Raw genomic sequence first — 14,289 nt, 5'->3', positions numbered from 1 at the left:
CACCGATTGCTACCGGTCTAAGCAAGGCTAAGCAGTTATTTGATCCCGACCTAACAGGGTAAAAAGGTAATAAGGTAGGCAAGGATAGTAATAAATGCATCAACGGTTTCAATCAACTCCTACAACTTAATGCAACAATATATAAACTCATATATAGACATAATTGCTTTTATAAAGTAGGAGACTTAGAATGCTCTAGGGCTTGCCTCGTTCGAACGAACTAGGTTGATGATCCACGCACTTGGGCAAGTCCTCTCCTTGCTCCTCTTCCTCTGGCACCTCCTGTGCCTAGATTTCTTGTGGATCTGTCCCGGTCTGTTCTTTCTGAACTACTACTAGCAACTCCTCCTGCGATCCTGTATGATGCAGATGTATAAGTGCTCATGCATAGGTGCATCAGAGAGATGACATGTAATGATCATGATGCATGGAATGTAGATGAACATGTTTAACTTTATTGGACATAGTAGAAGTAAAGCTCTTCTACAAGGTAGCCAACATCATCCAAGAACATGTACTACTATACTACTACTACAACCACTGTACTAACATGCCAAGTCACCACAGCAAGCTAAGATGCTTCAAAGATACACCAAAGCAAACATTATTAACTAAACATGCATTAAAAAGGTTAATTAAACCCTAATTGAAACTAGGTTTGAACAGCAACACCTATTTTGGTAGCATAGAAAAATCTGAGAAAATTATAGTAGCATAGTACTACTCTAAGTAGACTACCATAAAATTTTTATGGCATTTGGATAAGTAAAATAGCCTACACAAAAATGACAAGCTATGGCATAAATATGAGCATGAAAATACTTTGTTTTATGAAAAGTATCAAACAACAGATTTAATATTTTTCCTATGTTCTACACAGTAAACAATCACTGCACAAAAATTATCATACACATGTTTTATACAATTTTTGCTCTCTATCAAAATAACAAAAAATCATCAATTAAAGGCACTTGAACTACACATCAATATTTCTCTATAGAACATGCATGACATATATTTTTCCTACAAAGTACATCACTAAAAGAGATTAACAAAACTAGAACCATATTTTTCTGATAATTATTCTATTTACTAGACATTTTCTAAGATAACAACAAATACAAGAATTAAATAAAACCCTATACAAAAGTATCACAAAAACCACATGCAATATTTTTCTACTGTAGATCTAAGAATAAGAAGCATATAGAAATTTGTTTCATCAAATTGGGAGCAATATTTTCAATTTATGAATTTCCAAAGCATTTAAACAAAATCTGTAAATCGTTTCTTTTATTCCTTCTAAAAATCCTGGTTCAAAAACGCTAGATCCACCCGGATCTGTACACGCGCGTACATACACAGGGGCTGACAAACAGGCCCGGGGGTCAGCGGGACCCCACCTGTCAGTGGGAGAGGAAGAAGGGCGGCACTGACCACGGCTAACCTCGCCGCCGGTGAGGTCTCCGGCGAGGAGGTCTACTCTATCGCACTCTCCTTCGCAAGGCGAACCTACTGGTGTAGCTATCGTGGCTAGTGGAGCTTGGGAGCAAGCTCACCGGCATCCATGGCGGCGCGGTGGCCCGGCTCAACGTCGGTCGGCCATCTCCGGCCGAGATGAGGCGCGGGGAGGGGCTTGGGAGCTCCACCGCGTCAGGGCGGTGCTTGAGCGCGTGAAAATAGGGAGAGAGGTGGAGCGGAGAGGGCGAGTCCACGGAGCGGAGCTCTCCAGTGAGCTCGACCACTACTCTGGCGAGGGATTCCCGAGGAAGGGAAGCTTCCCATGGCTTACCGAGGCGAGCACGGGGTGCGCGAGGTGGAGGCGGAGCTTTGGGCGAGACGGAGCTAGCTCTGGCGAACTAGAGCGGCCGGAACGGCAAACTCCAGCGAGGCGCTGGTGCGGGCGGTGGCGGAGGCGAGCGCGTGCGTGTGCTCTGCTGCTGGCGCGTGAGAGGAAAATGGGAGAGAGCGCAGGGGAGTCAGTCGCGCGTGCGGAGGTGTAGGCGGGCGCGTGGGGCGCGGGGGCCACCGGGACGGCCAGGTGCCGCCGTCGCCGGTGCATGGCGACCACGCGGCAATGGGAGTCTGCCGCGGTCAGGACGCAGGCGCGCGGGTGCGGGCGAGCGGGAGGTGCGGGCGCGCGGGAGGCGCGGGCACACGGGCGCTGCGGGCCAGAAGGGAGGCGGCGGCCTATTAAGTGAAAATGTGATCTTTCCTTTTTATTTTCTTCCCCAAATTCATTCAAATGAATTTTTAAACCTCTTCAAAGTAATTTCAAAAGTTGGACCCAAAATAAAAGTTGTTCAGAAAAATGTACTCTACAACTTTGCCAAAAAGAGTAAGGCCAAAATCCAATTAGATTTTGAACTATAGATTTAAAGTTAATTTAAATCAAAAACCCTATTTTAGAAAATTATTTTTAAAAGCAAAATTTGAGAAAACTTTGAATATACACCTTGCTCCAAATTGCATCCTAATTACTTCTAAGTGGTCTAAGTGATCAACCAAGGTACACACATGGCAAAACAAACATAGCATCCAATCTATTAAAACAAAACTATGCAACATACATGTTTCATTAGTATGTTTCAATTCTATATTTCATGTCATGCTTATGAATGCATAATAATGATTATGCTCATGATTTGCAAAATGTTAATGCATGCTTAACACCGAGGTGTTACACCCACCAACCATGTAGGGTTGGGCGCCCCCGATCAGGGCGCGTGGCTGGGAGATCATTCCAACAATAACAAGTCTATGTTTTGAGCAAAAATACTGTCAAAATGGGCTTGGTAAAGTAGTTGCTATTCCTAGTGACGTTAGTATATTAGTACCATGTATCAGAATCTGCCAAACATTATTATCATAAAACCGCCCAATACATGAAAAGACAGTACTGAGAATTCACTTAAGAAAACAATAAACAGGTGAGGGTGATCTTATTTTGAGTTTCAGCCTTCCAGGCCAAGGAATGATTTGACAAGCACATCGTCCGCCTACCCTGGCTTTGAACTTCCACAACAATGCCTCAGGAACACCAGTCACCTTTTAGTCACAAACACACAACGCCACACTGCTTTGAATGGGAACGTGTAGGAGTTGGACTTGAGTTCAGGTGCAAGTGCAGCATGCCGCCGCCTTTGCAGTGGCCTTCGTGCCCTGGGGCCCGGCCGCGCCGCGCCGGCTACATGCCGCGAGCGCGTGCCTGGGCGCGCGCTCCTGACCGCGGGCGTGCCATGGCCGCGCCGGGAAGGCACCCGCAGCGGGGCAAATGGAGGGTGGACGCCGGGATGCGGGGTGCGGCGAGGACCGGGAGGCGGCGTTTCAGCGCGCTCCAGAGGAAAGCTCTAGAAACGCTAGTTAGTCTGTCCGATCAAGATCTAGCGGTTGAGGTTTTTCAGATGACGTGGCCCAATAAGAGACCAGCTTCTATGGTGCAGATTTGGTTATGTAGAGATTGGCAGCAATAGAACTATACAAGATTAGTTTCTGAAATCATCTATTTGAAGTAGTCGAGGACTTGCAGCATCAGTGAATTACAGGGACAACTGCCGTCCGACAAGTACGCTCCCACTGCCGCCGCCGCCAGCCTTACCGTTACGCACGCTGAACGACGGCGGCACGTAGGGGGCTTAGTGCACCGGAGCAGCGCCCAGTTGACGCCGCCAAAGAACGGGTGCCGCTTGATGGCCGAGGCGACGCGCGGGGTCCTTGATGAGCAGCGCGGCGACGAGGTCCCTGGTGGCCGGCGACACTGACACGGCGGTGGCGGGTCCCGGTCCCGGGGGAACTCGAGCGTGCGCGCCACGATGTTGGCGAGCGTGGCCTCGTCGTAGTGGCCCCAGAACGGCGTGGCCCCGTACAGGAGCTCGAAGACGAAGATGCCCAGCGTCCACCAGTCCACCGCGCTGCCGTGCCCGTCCCCGGACACGATCTCGGGCGCCAGGTACTCGTGCGTGCCAACAGTTGGCCTCAAGAACACAATCACGCCCCTTTGATCAGTGGCTGACCTAAGAAAAGAAGAAATCAAACTACAACGCTTGAATCAAGAACACATAGCGAGCACAGACATGGCAACCTAAGATGGGGGGCGCCGCCCGCGGCCGGTGGCGCGGCGGGGCGCGGGCGGCCATGAGAGCGCAGACGGGGCGCGGGCGGGCGCCTCCCCGGCCGGTGACGTGTGGGGGCCATGGGGGCGTGGACGGCCGCCTCCCCCGGCCGGTGTGCCCTGCGCCGCGGCGGCCGGTGGCGCGTGGTGCGGTGGGGGCGCGGACGGAGGGGGAAGGAGGCGCGGTAGGGGCGATGGGGGTGCGGTGGCCGGTGGCATGGCGTCTTCTTCCTCAACGGCCTCGTCGGCGCCGCCGTAGCCCTTGCCGCAAACCACGAACAGATGGGATCGGGGGAGGAGTAGCGAGCGAGGGCGACGAGTGAAACGGCGGCGTCAATACGGAGTCACGGTCTCACGGAGACTTCCACAGACGTTAGTTCCCATCTGGATAAGAGCTGGGCTCAGGCTGGCCTTGCACGGGCTGGGCCCAGGCGGGACCCAGACGTAAAATAATATAAAATAATTAATTTCTTTAATTATCTGCTTTGAAATTCGTGCCATTAAAAAAAAAGAACTACCGGAGCAGTTGTATTATTTTATTAGGACAGAAAGCTTCCAACTGTCCCGTATAGAGATCAAATTCAAAATAGATTGTGGATGCAGAATATCTATATACGAGACCAATTTTAGGTCAAGGCACAACATAAATATGAATATCCTTTCTTCTGAAGACTTATTTATAGAAAATGTTTTCTTTTAGGTCCTGTTGCTGGATAAGACAAAAAAAATATAACCCTTTACCTGTGGCGCTACCTAAACATGGAATTGATCTTGTATTTTAGGTGATGTCGTTGGAGATGATCTAAGATGATGTTTATATCCTTAGGACAGAGTAGATGTTTTTAAGGAGGTGTCATAACCATGATAGTCAGATTGACCACGATAGTAACATTGACTTGAAAGCATAACTGTGTAACTTATGTTATTCCATCTTGTCATGGAACGATATTTCTACTACTTTGTCACATGGAACACACAGAGGATTATTAAGGTGGTTACAATACAAACACACATATACCAACACGTATCTGCCGTTTATTCTTCACTACTTTATTCTGTATATATTATATACTTATTATTGGCAGTCCACGAACTTGACAGGGCGCCAGATGAGCTGCTTATATTTAGTGCTGACCGGGGAGCTTCTCCTTGATTTTCTCCATGAAGCCCTTCTTCTCATGCGTCCCCTCAGTCGTCGTCGTCCCGTACGTGTCGGTGGTTCCACCACAGCCGCCGCCGGTTCCCGTGGTGGTGTGCTGGTGCTGGTCGTAGTCCTTGTGGCCACCCGGGATTCTATCCTTGATCTTCTCCATCACGCCCTTCTTCTCGTGGGTGCCTCCGGTCGTAGTCGGCACGTACGTCCCACCGCTGTTGGTTCCTGTACCGGTTGTCGGCCCAGCCCCAGTGTATCCTGTGCCGCCGTATGCTCCGGTGGCTGTCGCGCTGGCCCTGGTTGTCCCTGTGGCCGCCGGGCATTTTCTCCTCGATCTTCTCCTCTAGACCCTTCTTCCGGCGCCCACCCATGGAGACTTTGGCATTTCACCCATCATGAGAAATGGGTTTTGCAGTTTTACCATCTCTCAAAGTAGTTTCGCAATTTTGTCATTATGAAACGGATGCAACCCGCTGGAATACACTTTGTGTAGTTTTAATTCGTGAAAAAAAGAAGACGCCGCTTCCATTCCTACCCCTGGCGTTGTTACTCTCGTTCCATCAGAACGGATCGAACAAAACGGATCAGCCCTCTCCTCCATCCCCAGCGCCGGCCTTCCCCACGCCGCTCCCTCCCCGTGCCGACGTCGGCGCTGGCCTTCCCCACGCCACCCCCTCCCCTATCGGCACCGCCCTGCCACCACGCCAGACCAGGTGCCAGGTCCCGCCTCCGCCCGGCCATCCAGGTGCCGCCTCCTGCCTCCTCCCAGCCATCCAAGCGCTGCCGCATCCCCAGGCCATCCAAGCGTCGCCTCTAGCCCAGGCCAGCCTCAGCTCCGCCCTAGGCCGTGCGCCAGGCCTGCGCCCAGGTTGCCGCACCAGACCGGCGCGTCCCCTAAGCTGGCGCCTCCCCCATGGATTGCAGTTGGAGTGATCTAATTCCTCGGTATGCACTCTCTCTCTTGTATTTGTAGTCCACGAACGTAGTTCGAAACGCTTATAGAGTTGTTCGAATAGAAATTTAACTATATTTCTTGCATTCGCTTTATCCAGGCTCGATGTGGAGCCTGAGCTTAGATTAGAGTTTGTAGCAGACACTTGTCGTGTTGGTCACAATGCAAAGGCTGTAGACCATGGATGTGGTGATGTTAGTGGCAATGCATTGGCTATAGAATATTATGGAGGTGTTGAATGGGACAACCTGCAGATTGCTGACACAAATGATGAAGAGGGTGAGGGCAGGCAAGAAATAATTGATGAGGATCGATTATTTCGTCTGTTGGGTTTGAGAACCGAGGATGATGAACATCGATCTCAAGAGCAGCAGACTTCTACAGAGATGGAAAACGGGCCTGAAAATAGGAATGCCACTATTGAGGAGGAGATTGACACAGCTGGGGCTGCCATTCCTGTTGATGATCATGTGCCAGGGGAGAGAATCTTAGTCTATGACCCAAACAATCCTTGTATGGACATTGGCACTGTGTACCCTAAACATGAAAGAATTTAGATTGGCTATGAGGCAGTTTGCAATAAATGAGGAGTTCGAGCTGCACATAGCGAAATCTGAGCCACAATGGTACATTGGAGATTGCAATGCAGAAGGTTGCCCGTGGCATATTATTGGAAGGAGGCAACCTGATGGGGCAACCATTAAGGTGTTTAACTAGTGGCTAACATTTTTCTACATTTTTTTTGTTGCCGGTCAATATCTAATTCATTGGTATTTTGCAGGTCACATGTTTGATTTCTCGGCATACATGCTCTTCGAGTGCAAGGAGGAAGACCACCACTCCAACAAGTGGCTGGGTAGCATCAAAGGCTATTCACCACCTTAAGAAGACTCCCAACATGGGCTCTAAAGAATTGCAGAAGAAGCTACAAGAGAAACACAAGTGTGAAATTCACTATGACACAGTGGCGAGGGGAAGGAATATTGCCTTGAGGGAAATATTTGGCAGCTGGGAGGAGAGCTTCCAAATGTTGTTCAGCTAGAGGGCAGAGGTATTGAAGAGGTCACCAGGTAGCATGATTGAAATTGACTTAAAGGAGGTAGATGGCAAGGTTTACTTCCATAGATTTTTTGTGCATTAAGTCCTTGCATTGAGGATTTTTAGAGGGTTGTAGGCCTTATCTGAGCGTAGACTCAACTGCACTTAATGGTAGGTGGAATGAACATTTGGCTGCAGCTATTACAATAGATGGTCATAATTGGATGTACCCTCTTGCTTTTGGTTTCATAGATGGGGAGACAATAGATAACTGGACATGGTTCATGACTCAGCTACACAAAGCAATAGGAAACCTACCACTACTTGCTATTTGCACTGATGCATGCAAAGGTTTAGAGAAAGGTGTTAGAGATGTCTTCCCTAATGCTGAGCATAGAGAATGCTTTAGGCATCTAATGCAGAATTTCATAAAAATATTTGGTGGAGATATTTTTTCAAAAATGTATCCTGTAGCAAGGACATATAGGCCTGAAGTTTTCCAATATTTCTTCCATGAAATTGTGACTGCTTGCCCTGAAGTATTGGAATGGCTTCATAACCATCACAAATTGTTGTGGATGAGAAGCGCTTTCAATCAAGAAATTAAGTGCGACTATGTTACCAACAATCTTGCAGAGTCTTTTAATAACTGGATTAGAGATTAGAAGGATCTTCCTGTAGTTGAGCTTGCTGATAAAATTAGAGAAATGTTAATGGTATTATGGAACAAGAGAAGGTTGATTTCAGAGAAACTTGAGGGTAACATCCTACCTGCTATCCTAATTGTACTGAAAGCAAGGACTAGGGAATTAGGAAACCTGACCGTTGTGAAGGCAGGTTGTTTTGCTGCAGAAGTACATGACACTACCAGCATACATAATAGACATGTTGTCAAGTCATCCTTGCATGAATGTACCTATCTTGAATGGCAGCACACTAGAAAGCCTTGTCGGCATGCTTTGGTCTTGCTAACAGCCCAATAAAGTGCTGATATAAAGTTGGAGGACTTCGTTCATGACTATTACTCTTGTGCAGAGGTTCAAAAATGTATATAAGAGGCTGATAGAACCACTTCCAGATAAGACACAGTGGCCAAAAGTTGATATTCCTTTTCCTGTTGAGGTACCACTTGATAAAAAAGGTGTTGGAAGGTACAGGAAACTAAGAATTAAAGGTTGTTTGAAAGGAGGCAGTGCTGGCAAAACCAAGAAGGTTGCCAAAGAGGCTACAAATGAAGCTAACAAAGATGCTGAATTGGAGGCCAGTGAGGCTGCTAAAGGTAAGAGGCAACTGATTAGAGGAAAAAGGAAATGCAAGAGATGTGGAGAATTGGGACATGGAGAAACTAGTTACAAGTGCAGACTTAATGGGACTAAGAAACCACCAAAAAGGAAGGCTAGGCCGAATACAACTAAGTATGGCAAAAATGATAAGGTCCCTACAAAGAGGGCAAAAAAGCATGTTTCTGGGGAGCCTAACAATGAATGTGGCCAAGCCCCACCAGTCACAAGTCCCGCCAGTCACAATGAATGTGGCCAAGTCCCACCAGTCATGTCCCACCAGAACAAGAGAAACACTGCTGCAGGATAGTCCTAATAGGTTGACACGAAGGTACAAGTGTCTAATATTTTGTTATTCATTCATATGTCCAATATTCTGTTTCATTAATTCTCCTCCTTTTTTTCAAATGTCAGACAACTTTCGCTTCTGATGGAGGAAGAAACAAGTCCTCAGCCAATGCACAGTCTGATGGGAGAAGACACAAGTACTCCCAGCAAGATCCAAGGAAAAACAATGAAGAAGACAATTGCAAAGAAGCTGATGTCAAGGAAGAAACAAGTCCTCAGCCAACCCAGGAGCTGAACCTCCAGAATTTGCATAATGTAGTCTATTTTCAGAATCTGTTGTATGTGGTATTGTACTTGACAATATAGTCTGTTTCCAGAACTTTGATTTCACCTTTGAAACTTGTGTCGTCTTGTGGAACTGAAGTATGTGGTATTGTACTTGACAATGTATCCAGAATTTGCATCTATGAACCTCCAGAAGAAAAATAAAGTTGACTGCTTGTTCTGTTTGCCAAAATATGCAAAAGTGTGGCTGCTGTTGTAAACTTTAAATTCCAGGAGTTAGGCCTACTTCTATGGTACTCCTGTTGGAACCTCACTTATTGATGCTCATGCTGGTGGAGTTGGAGTCATTGAAAGCATTCTAGATTGAGTCATGGAAAGCATTCCTATACTGTTCTTAGATGGACTCAATCATGGACTCAATCAACTGCCTTGCCTGTGCTTTTGGTAAGCCTAGATGCCAGCTGCTATACCACCCACAATGACCTGTACATGATGGACTCAATCAGCAGAATGAATGCATCTTCTCAGCTTTAGATTAGCAGATTTTAGGGGCTCTTGAGTAGTAACAGATGCCATACAGTTATGTCAGACAAATGGAAACATGTACAGAATGACAAATGGCCAGGTTACATAGTGGACTGAACTTTGTAGCTGGTTACACCATCAAACTTAGCTCATGGTATGTAAAGTATAGGAAAGCATTCTAGATGATGTTCCTAGATTCCTACACAGCACACATGACACAGCACACAGAGATCTCCAGCACACATGATACAAGTCACTAATACTTCCATTCATTTATTTCAGCGCACAAGTTCTACAAGTATAGAAAGCACACTCATCACCCACTCTTAACAATTCCATACAAATTGGTCACTAGTACAAGTGCACAAACTAATATCAAACATTTCAGCAAGAACACAATCTCTCTAGCTATTCCTGTCAGGTACTTGAACTGCTCTAGTTGTCCACCATCTCCCTTGGTCTGTTCTTCTGGTTGTGGCATCTTAGTGCTCTGAAAAACAGGCTGATAAGAGGGTGGCACATGCTTGTTATCAACCAGCCATTGCTCATAGTCCTCCTCCCACTTCCAAATGTCACATCCACCACCATCCATCTGTCACCAATGCAAAGAAATTTCAATTGACTGAACAATACAACACATGAATTACAAACAAAATGAAGACATCATCATAGAACCGTTCGAGTTGAACAGATGTAGAACATGCGCCCATAGTTCTTCTCTGTCTTTGCCATCAATGCCTTGACAATGCGCCATTTGCATTTATCGCAGTGGACAAGAGGGAGGATGACTCTACTCCTAGCCCTCTGGATGGCCCCCGTCGAACTGCTGCTCCCATCCATTTGGGCGGCGCCGAAGTGGAGCAGTGTTGGCTGGCGCCTGTAGTGGAGGGGGAGGCATGGGGGTGAGCCTGCACCAGCAGGGGAGGAGAAGGCGTGGGGGCAGGCCTGTGCCGGCAAGGGAGGAGGCGACGTGGGGGAAGGCCAGCAACGACACGGGAGGGGAGTGGCGTGGTGGCAGGGCGGTGCCGGTAGGGGAGGGGGCGGCGTGAGAGAAGGCCAGTGCCGGCACAGGAGGGGAGCAGCGTGGTGGTAGGGCGGTGCTGGCAGGGGAGGGGGCGATGTGGGGAAGGCCAGCGCCGGCGCCGGCACGGGGAGGGAGCGGCGTGGGGAAGGCCAGCGCTGGGGATGGAGGAGAGGGCCGATCCGTTTTGTTCGATCCGTTCCGATGGAACGAGAGTAACAGCGCCAGGGGTAGGAATGGAAGCCAGCGTCTTCTTTTTTTCACGAATTAAAACTACACAAAGTGTATTCCAGCGGGTTGCATCCGTTTTATAATGGCAAAATCGCGAAACCACTTTGAGGGATGATAAAACTGCAAAACCCATTTGTCATGATGGGTGAAATGCCAAAGTCTCCCACCGATGCCATCATCTTCAGATGATGACTGCACGAGAAGATTCTTGCCACTAGTATAGAAACAAGCTGTACTCCCGGTTGGGAAACCCCTTCAGTCTCGGTTTTCCAACCGGGAGCACGAATCCAGAACTAAAGGGCCCCTCCTTTAGTCCCGGTTTTTCGCCCGGGACTAAAGGTCCACCGGGGCTAAAGAGGCCTCCTGGCCTGGCCACGTGGGCCGACCCTTTAGTCCCAGTTGGTATTACCAACCAGGACTAAAGGTTTTCTTTTTTTCATTTCTATTTTCAATTGATGATTCATTTTGGTTTTTGAATACGCATTCTACGCTGCTAATAATATACGTATTCTACACGCTTATAATGTTCAAACATTTTGTACAAACTAAAGACAAATTTCAAAGTGGATCAAAAGTCGTTTCTCTACTAGTGTGATTAATGGAGGCAGTTGCTTTGCCCTCCTCCGTAAATCGATTAAAATAAACAAAAAAAACTCACACGGGCCTGGATCTGGGCTGCACGGATCTGGGCCTCGCGCCGCCACCGTCGATCTGCCGCCCTAGCTCCAGCCGCCTCCCCAGCGCCGTCGGGAAAGAGGAGGGGGCGGATCTACCGCCGCCAAGGAGGAGGGGGGCGGATCCGCCGCCACCGAGGAGGAGAAGGCCGGAGCCGCCGCCACCGAGGAGGAGAAGGCCGGAACCACTGCCACCGAGGAGGAGGACAAGGCTGGATCCACCGCCACCGAGGAGGGGGCCGGATCCACCACCACCGAGGAGGAGAAGGCAGGATTCGCCGCCATCGAGGAGGAGAAGGCGGGATTTGCCGCTACCGAGGAGTAGAGGGGCAGATCCGTCGCCGCCAAGGATGTTGGGGCCGCCAGCCGCCACCGAGGAGGGGCGGTGCCACCGCCATGTGCTGCCAGGAGGAGTGGGAAAGAGATAGAGAGAAGGGGTGCGCCGCCAGGGGAGGGGAGGGGAGCGCCGCCAGGGGAGGGGAGGGGTGCACCGCCAAGGGAGGGAGCTAGCGTGGGGGAGAAGAGAGTGGATAGCGTGGGGAGGAAGAGAGAGAGAGCTGAGGGTGCTGCTGGAGTGGGGAGATGAGGGCGCTGTTGGCGGCTGAGAAGAGAGGAAGAGATAAAGACGCTGGTGGCCTTCCAACCGGGACTAAAGGTGGATTTCTAGTCCCGGACGGAGCCTCTAGCCGGGAGTAGACTTTTACTCCCAGTTGGAGGGACCAACCGAGAGTAAAAGTTAATCTTTAATCCCAGTTGGTAGCTCCAACCGTGCAGCAAAAGCATGCTGCAGCAGCCGTTAGGCAGGGACCTTTAGTCCCGGTTAGAGCTACCAACCGGGACTAAAGGTTTCTCTAGTCCCGAGCGCAAAAAATACCGAGACTAAAGCCAAATTTCGAAGTGGATCAAAAGTCGTTTATCTACTCGTGTGCATGTTTAGTCAAAAAGCTCGATCGAGAGAACACAAAATAAATAGTGGGAGTGCAAGAGCGTGAAAATATATAGCAATAATGAAGCAAGAAATTAAACGCACCGAGCTGGAGCTGGAGCTGCCGGAGCGGCGTAGGATGCCGCCCGTCTTGTGCTCAGCTCCATGGGGTGACGCGCCGCCGGTTCCAGTTATGCCTGTGGCGCCGTGACCCGTGCCATGGCTGGGCATCATGCCGGTGCCGGTGTGCCCTCCACCGCCTAAAACCCCGGTGGCACAATGACCGGTACCAGTACCATGGGTCCCCATGTCTGTTGCACCATGCATACCACCAGTGTGCCCGACGGCGCCGCCGTCCTGGAATCCGGCCACGCCGCCATGCGTACCGTGAGCTTTGGTACCTGTGGCTCCATACCCTCCTGGGCCACCGGCGTCATGGACGCCTGTTCCGGTAGCCCCGTAACCCGGATAGCCAGAGCCGCCATAGTCCCCGGCGTCATGCGTGCCGGTGCCAGTGGGGCCGTACCCGGCCTGCTGGCCGCCGCCGTAGCCCCCGGCGTCGTAGCTGCCGGTGCCCGCGACGCCGTACCCGCCGGCTTGACCCTGCTGCTGGCCCTGAATACCACCATGGCTCACAGGTACAAGGTTGCCGTACTCGTCGACTTGCTGCCGCCTCCCCTGCTGGTAGTGCGCCATATACTTTCTCCTCTCTCTAGATCGTTCTCTTGATCGCTTCTTCTAAACTTTGGGCTAGCTTTGCTGAGCCTACTTGTGTTACTCTGCTCGAGATGGATGAAACGGAGGAGGCCAAATGTGTTTATTTATAGACGATACGTGCGTGCAACGTGTTAGATTTCGGAGTTCGACACGCCGTCGCAGCTACGTGGCACTGCATGCAGGGAGTTTGGTGTCGGTCGCGTAGGCAGCCAAGTGGACGCGTGGGCTGGCCGCCTGGGCGGCTGCGTTCGTACGTACGTGTATTTTGTTTTATTTTGTTTTGTCATGGGCGCCTGGGCGGCTGCGTTCGTACGTACGTCATGCATGAGCGCCTGGGCGGTGTCGGTTGCGAGCATAAATTGTCGCCGACAGCAAGAGGAGATAAGCAAACTGGACCAAAGTCATTATCTTAAATCCTTGTAGTAGTATTTTGTTTTGTCAGATGCAGCGTTTTCTAATTTTGCTTTCCAGTGAGCCGTTAATCAGCAGCATGTTCGTTTGGTCGTATTTGGCTTATAAGCCATGGCTTATCAGTCAACGAATAATATTTTTCTCTCACACCAAACTAGCCAATAGTACTTTCAGTCATGGCTTATAAGCCAAACCAGCCTAAACAGGGCGCAGAATATCACCAAGGCCTTTCTGTTGACGGAGACAATAATAAATAAGCTTAAAGGCAAGATATGGTCACTAAGATCAGCCACGAGCAGTTCTCTGCCTGTTATGGTAAATTTATTGTTTATCAATCAAAATGCAGCTTGAGGACACTTAAAAAGAGGCATAATTGTTGAAAAGCACTGCAGTATCGGTTCGTCAATTTAAGGAAATAAAAAAAACACTGGTTTCTTCAATCTGTGGAGTGTGGACAGGGAGAACCACTGAGCCAACAATGTCACCTCGACATGGTCTTGAAGAATATAGTATGCAACAACTATCTTTGCATTTACTTATAAAACAATTAATATTAGACTGAATTCTAGGAATTGATTTATTTGAGGATAGAGAGAGTATGCAACAACTATCTTTGCATTTACTTATAAAACAATTAATATTATAGTGAAGACAGAAACCTAATAAGGTCTTGTTTAG

At 49.0% G+C, this 14,289-nt stretch overlaps 3 protein-coding genes and 2 pseudogenes across 4 annotated transcripts in view; 2 read left to right on the top strand and 3 right to left on the bottom strand.

The window, feature by feature from the left end:
- The window catches only part of LOC136528210 (exopolygalacturonase-like), a 269,570-nt gene that overhangs the window by 89,598 nt on the left and 165,683 nt on the right, over positions 1-14,289 (top strand). The gene's annotated exons all lie outside the window — the stretch shown is intronic.
- LOC136528212 (ubiquinone biosynthesis O-methyltransferase, mitochondrial-like) overlaps positions 1-14,289 on the bottom strand; it is a 90,027-nt gene that overhangs the window by 60,328 nt on the left and 15,410 nt on the right. The gene's annotated exons all lie outside the window — the stretch shown is intronic.
- On the bottom strand, positions 2,852-4,454 carry LOC136528215 (serine/threonine-protein kinase D6PK-like). Of its 2 annotated transcripts, none has more exons than XM_066521146.1 (2): positions 4,082-4,454; positions 2,852-4,013 (listed from the first exon to the last, which is right to left on the bottom strand). In XM_066521146.1, the coding sequence occupies exons 1-2, from the start codon at positions 4,192-4,194 to the stop codon at positions 3,503-3,505; spliced, it is 624 nt and encodes a 207-aa protein (XP_066377243.1). In that variant the 5' UTR covers positions 4,195-4,454; the 3' UTR covers positions 2,852-3,502. The 2 variants fall into 2 exon arrangements, with proteins under 2 accessions (XP_066377243.1, XP_066377244.1); XM_066521147.1 differs by having other exon boundaries at positions 2,852-4,008.
- LOC136528222 (dehydrin DHN4-like) lies at positions 5,222-13,275 on the bottom strand (annotated as a pseudogene).
- Positions 6,456-8,844, top strand: LOC136528566 (uncharacterized; annotated as a pseudogene).

This window comes from Miscanthus floridulus, chromosome 19 (genome assembly GCF_019320115.1).
Source record: "Miscanthus floridulus cultivar M001 chromosome 19, ASM1932011v1, whole genome shotgun sequence".
NCBI classification, from domain to species: Eukaryota; Viridiplantae; Streptophyta; class Magnoliopsida; order Poales; family Poaceae; genus Miscanthus; species Miscanthus floridulus.
This window is presented reverse-complemented; position numbering and strand designations above follow the sequence as displayed.

Excerpts from the sequence above, each read along its gene's own strand:
- LOC136528215 (XM_066521146.1), bottom strand. The coding sequence starts at position 4,194 with ATGGCCCCCACACGTCACCGGCCGGGGAGGCGCCCGCCCGCGCCCCGT. Across the intron at positions 4,014-4,081 it reads GGCGGCGCCCCCCATCTTAG|GTCAGCCACTGATCAAAGGG; the intron begins GTTGCCATGTCT and ends TTCTTTTCTTAG.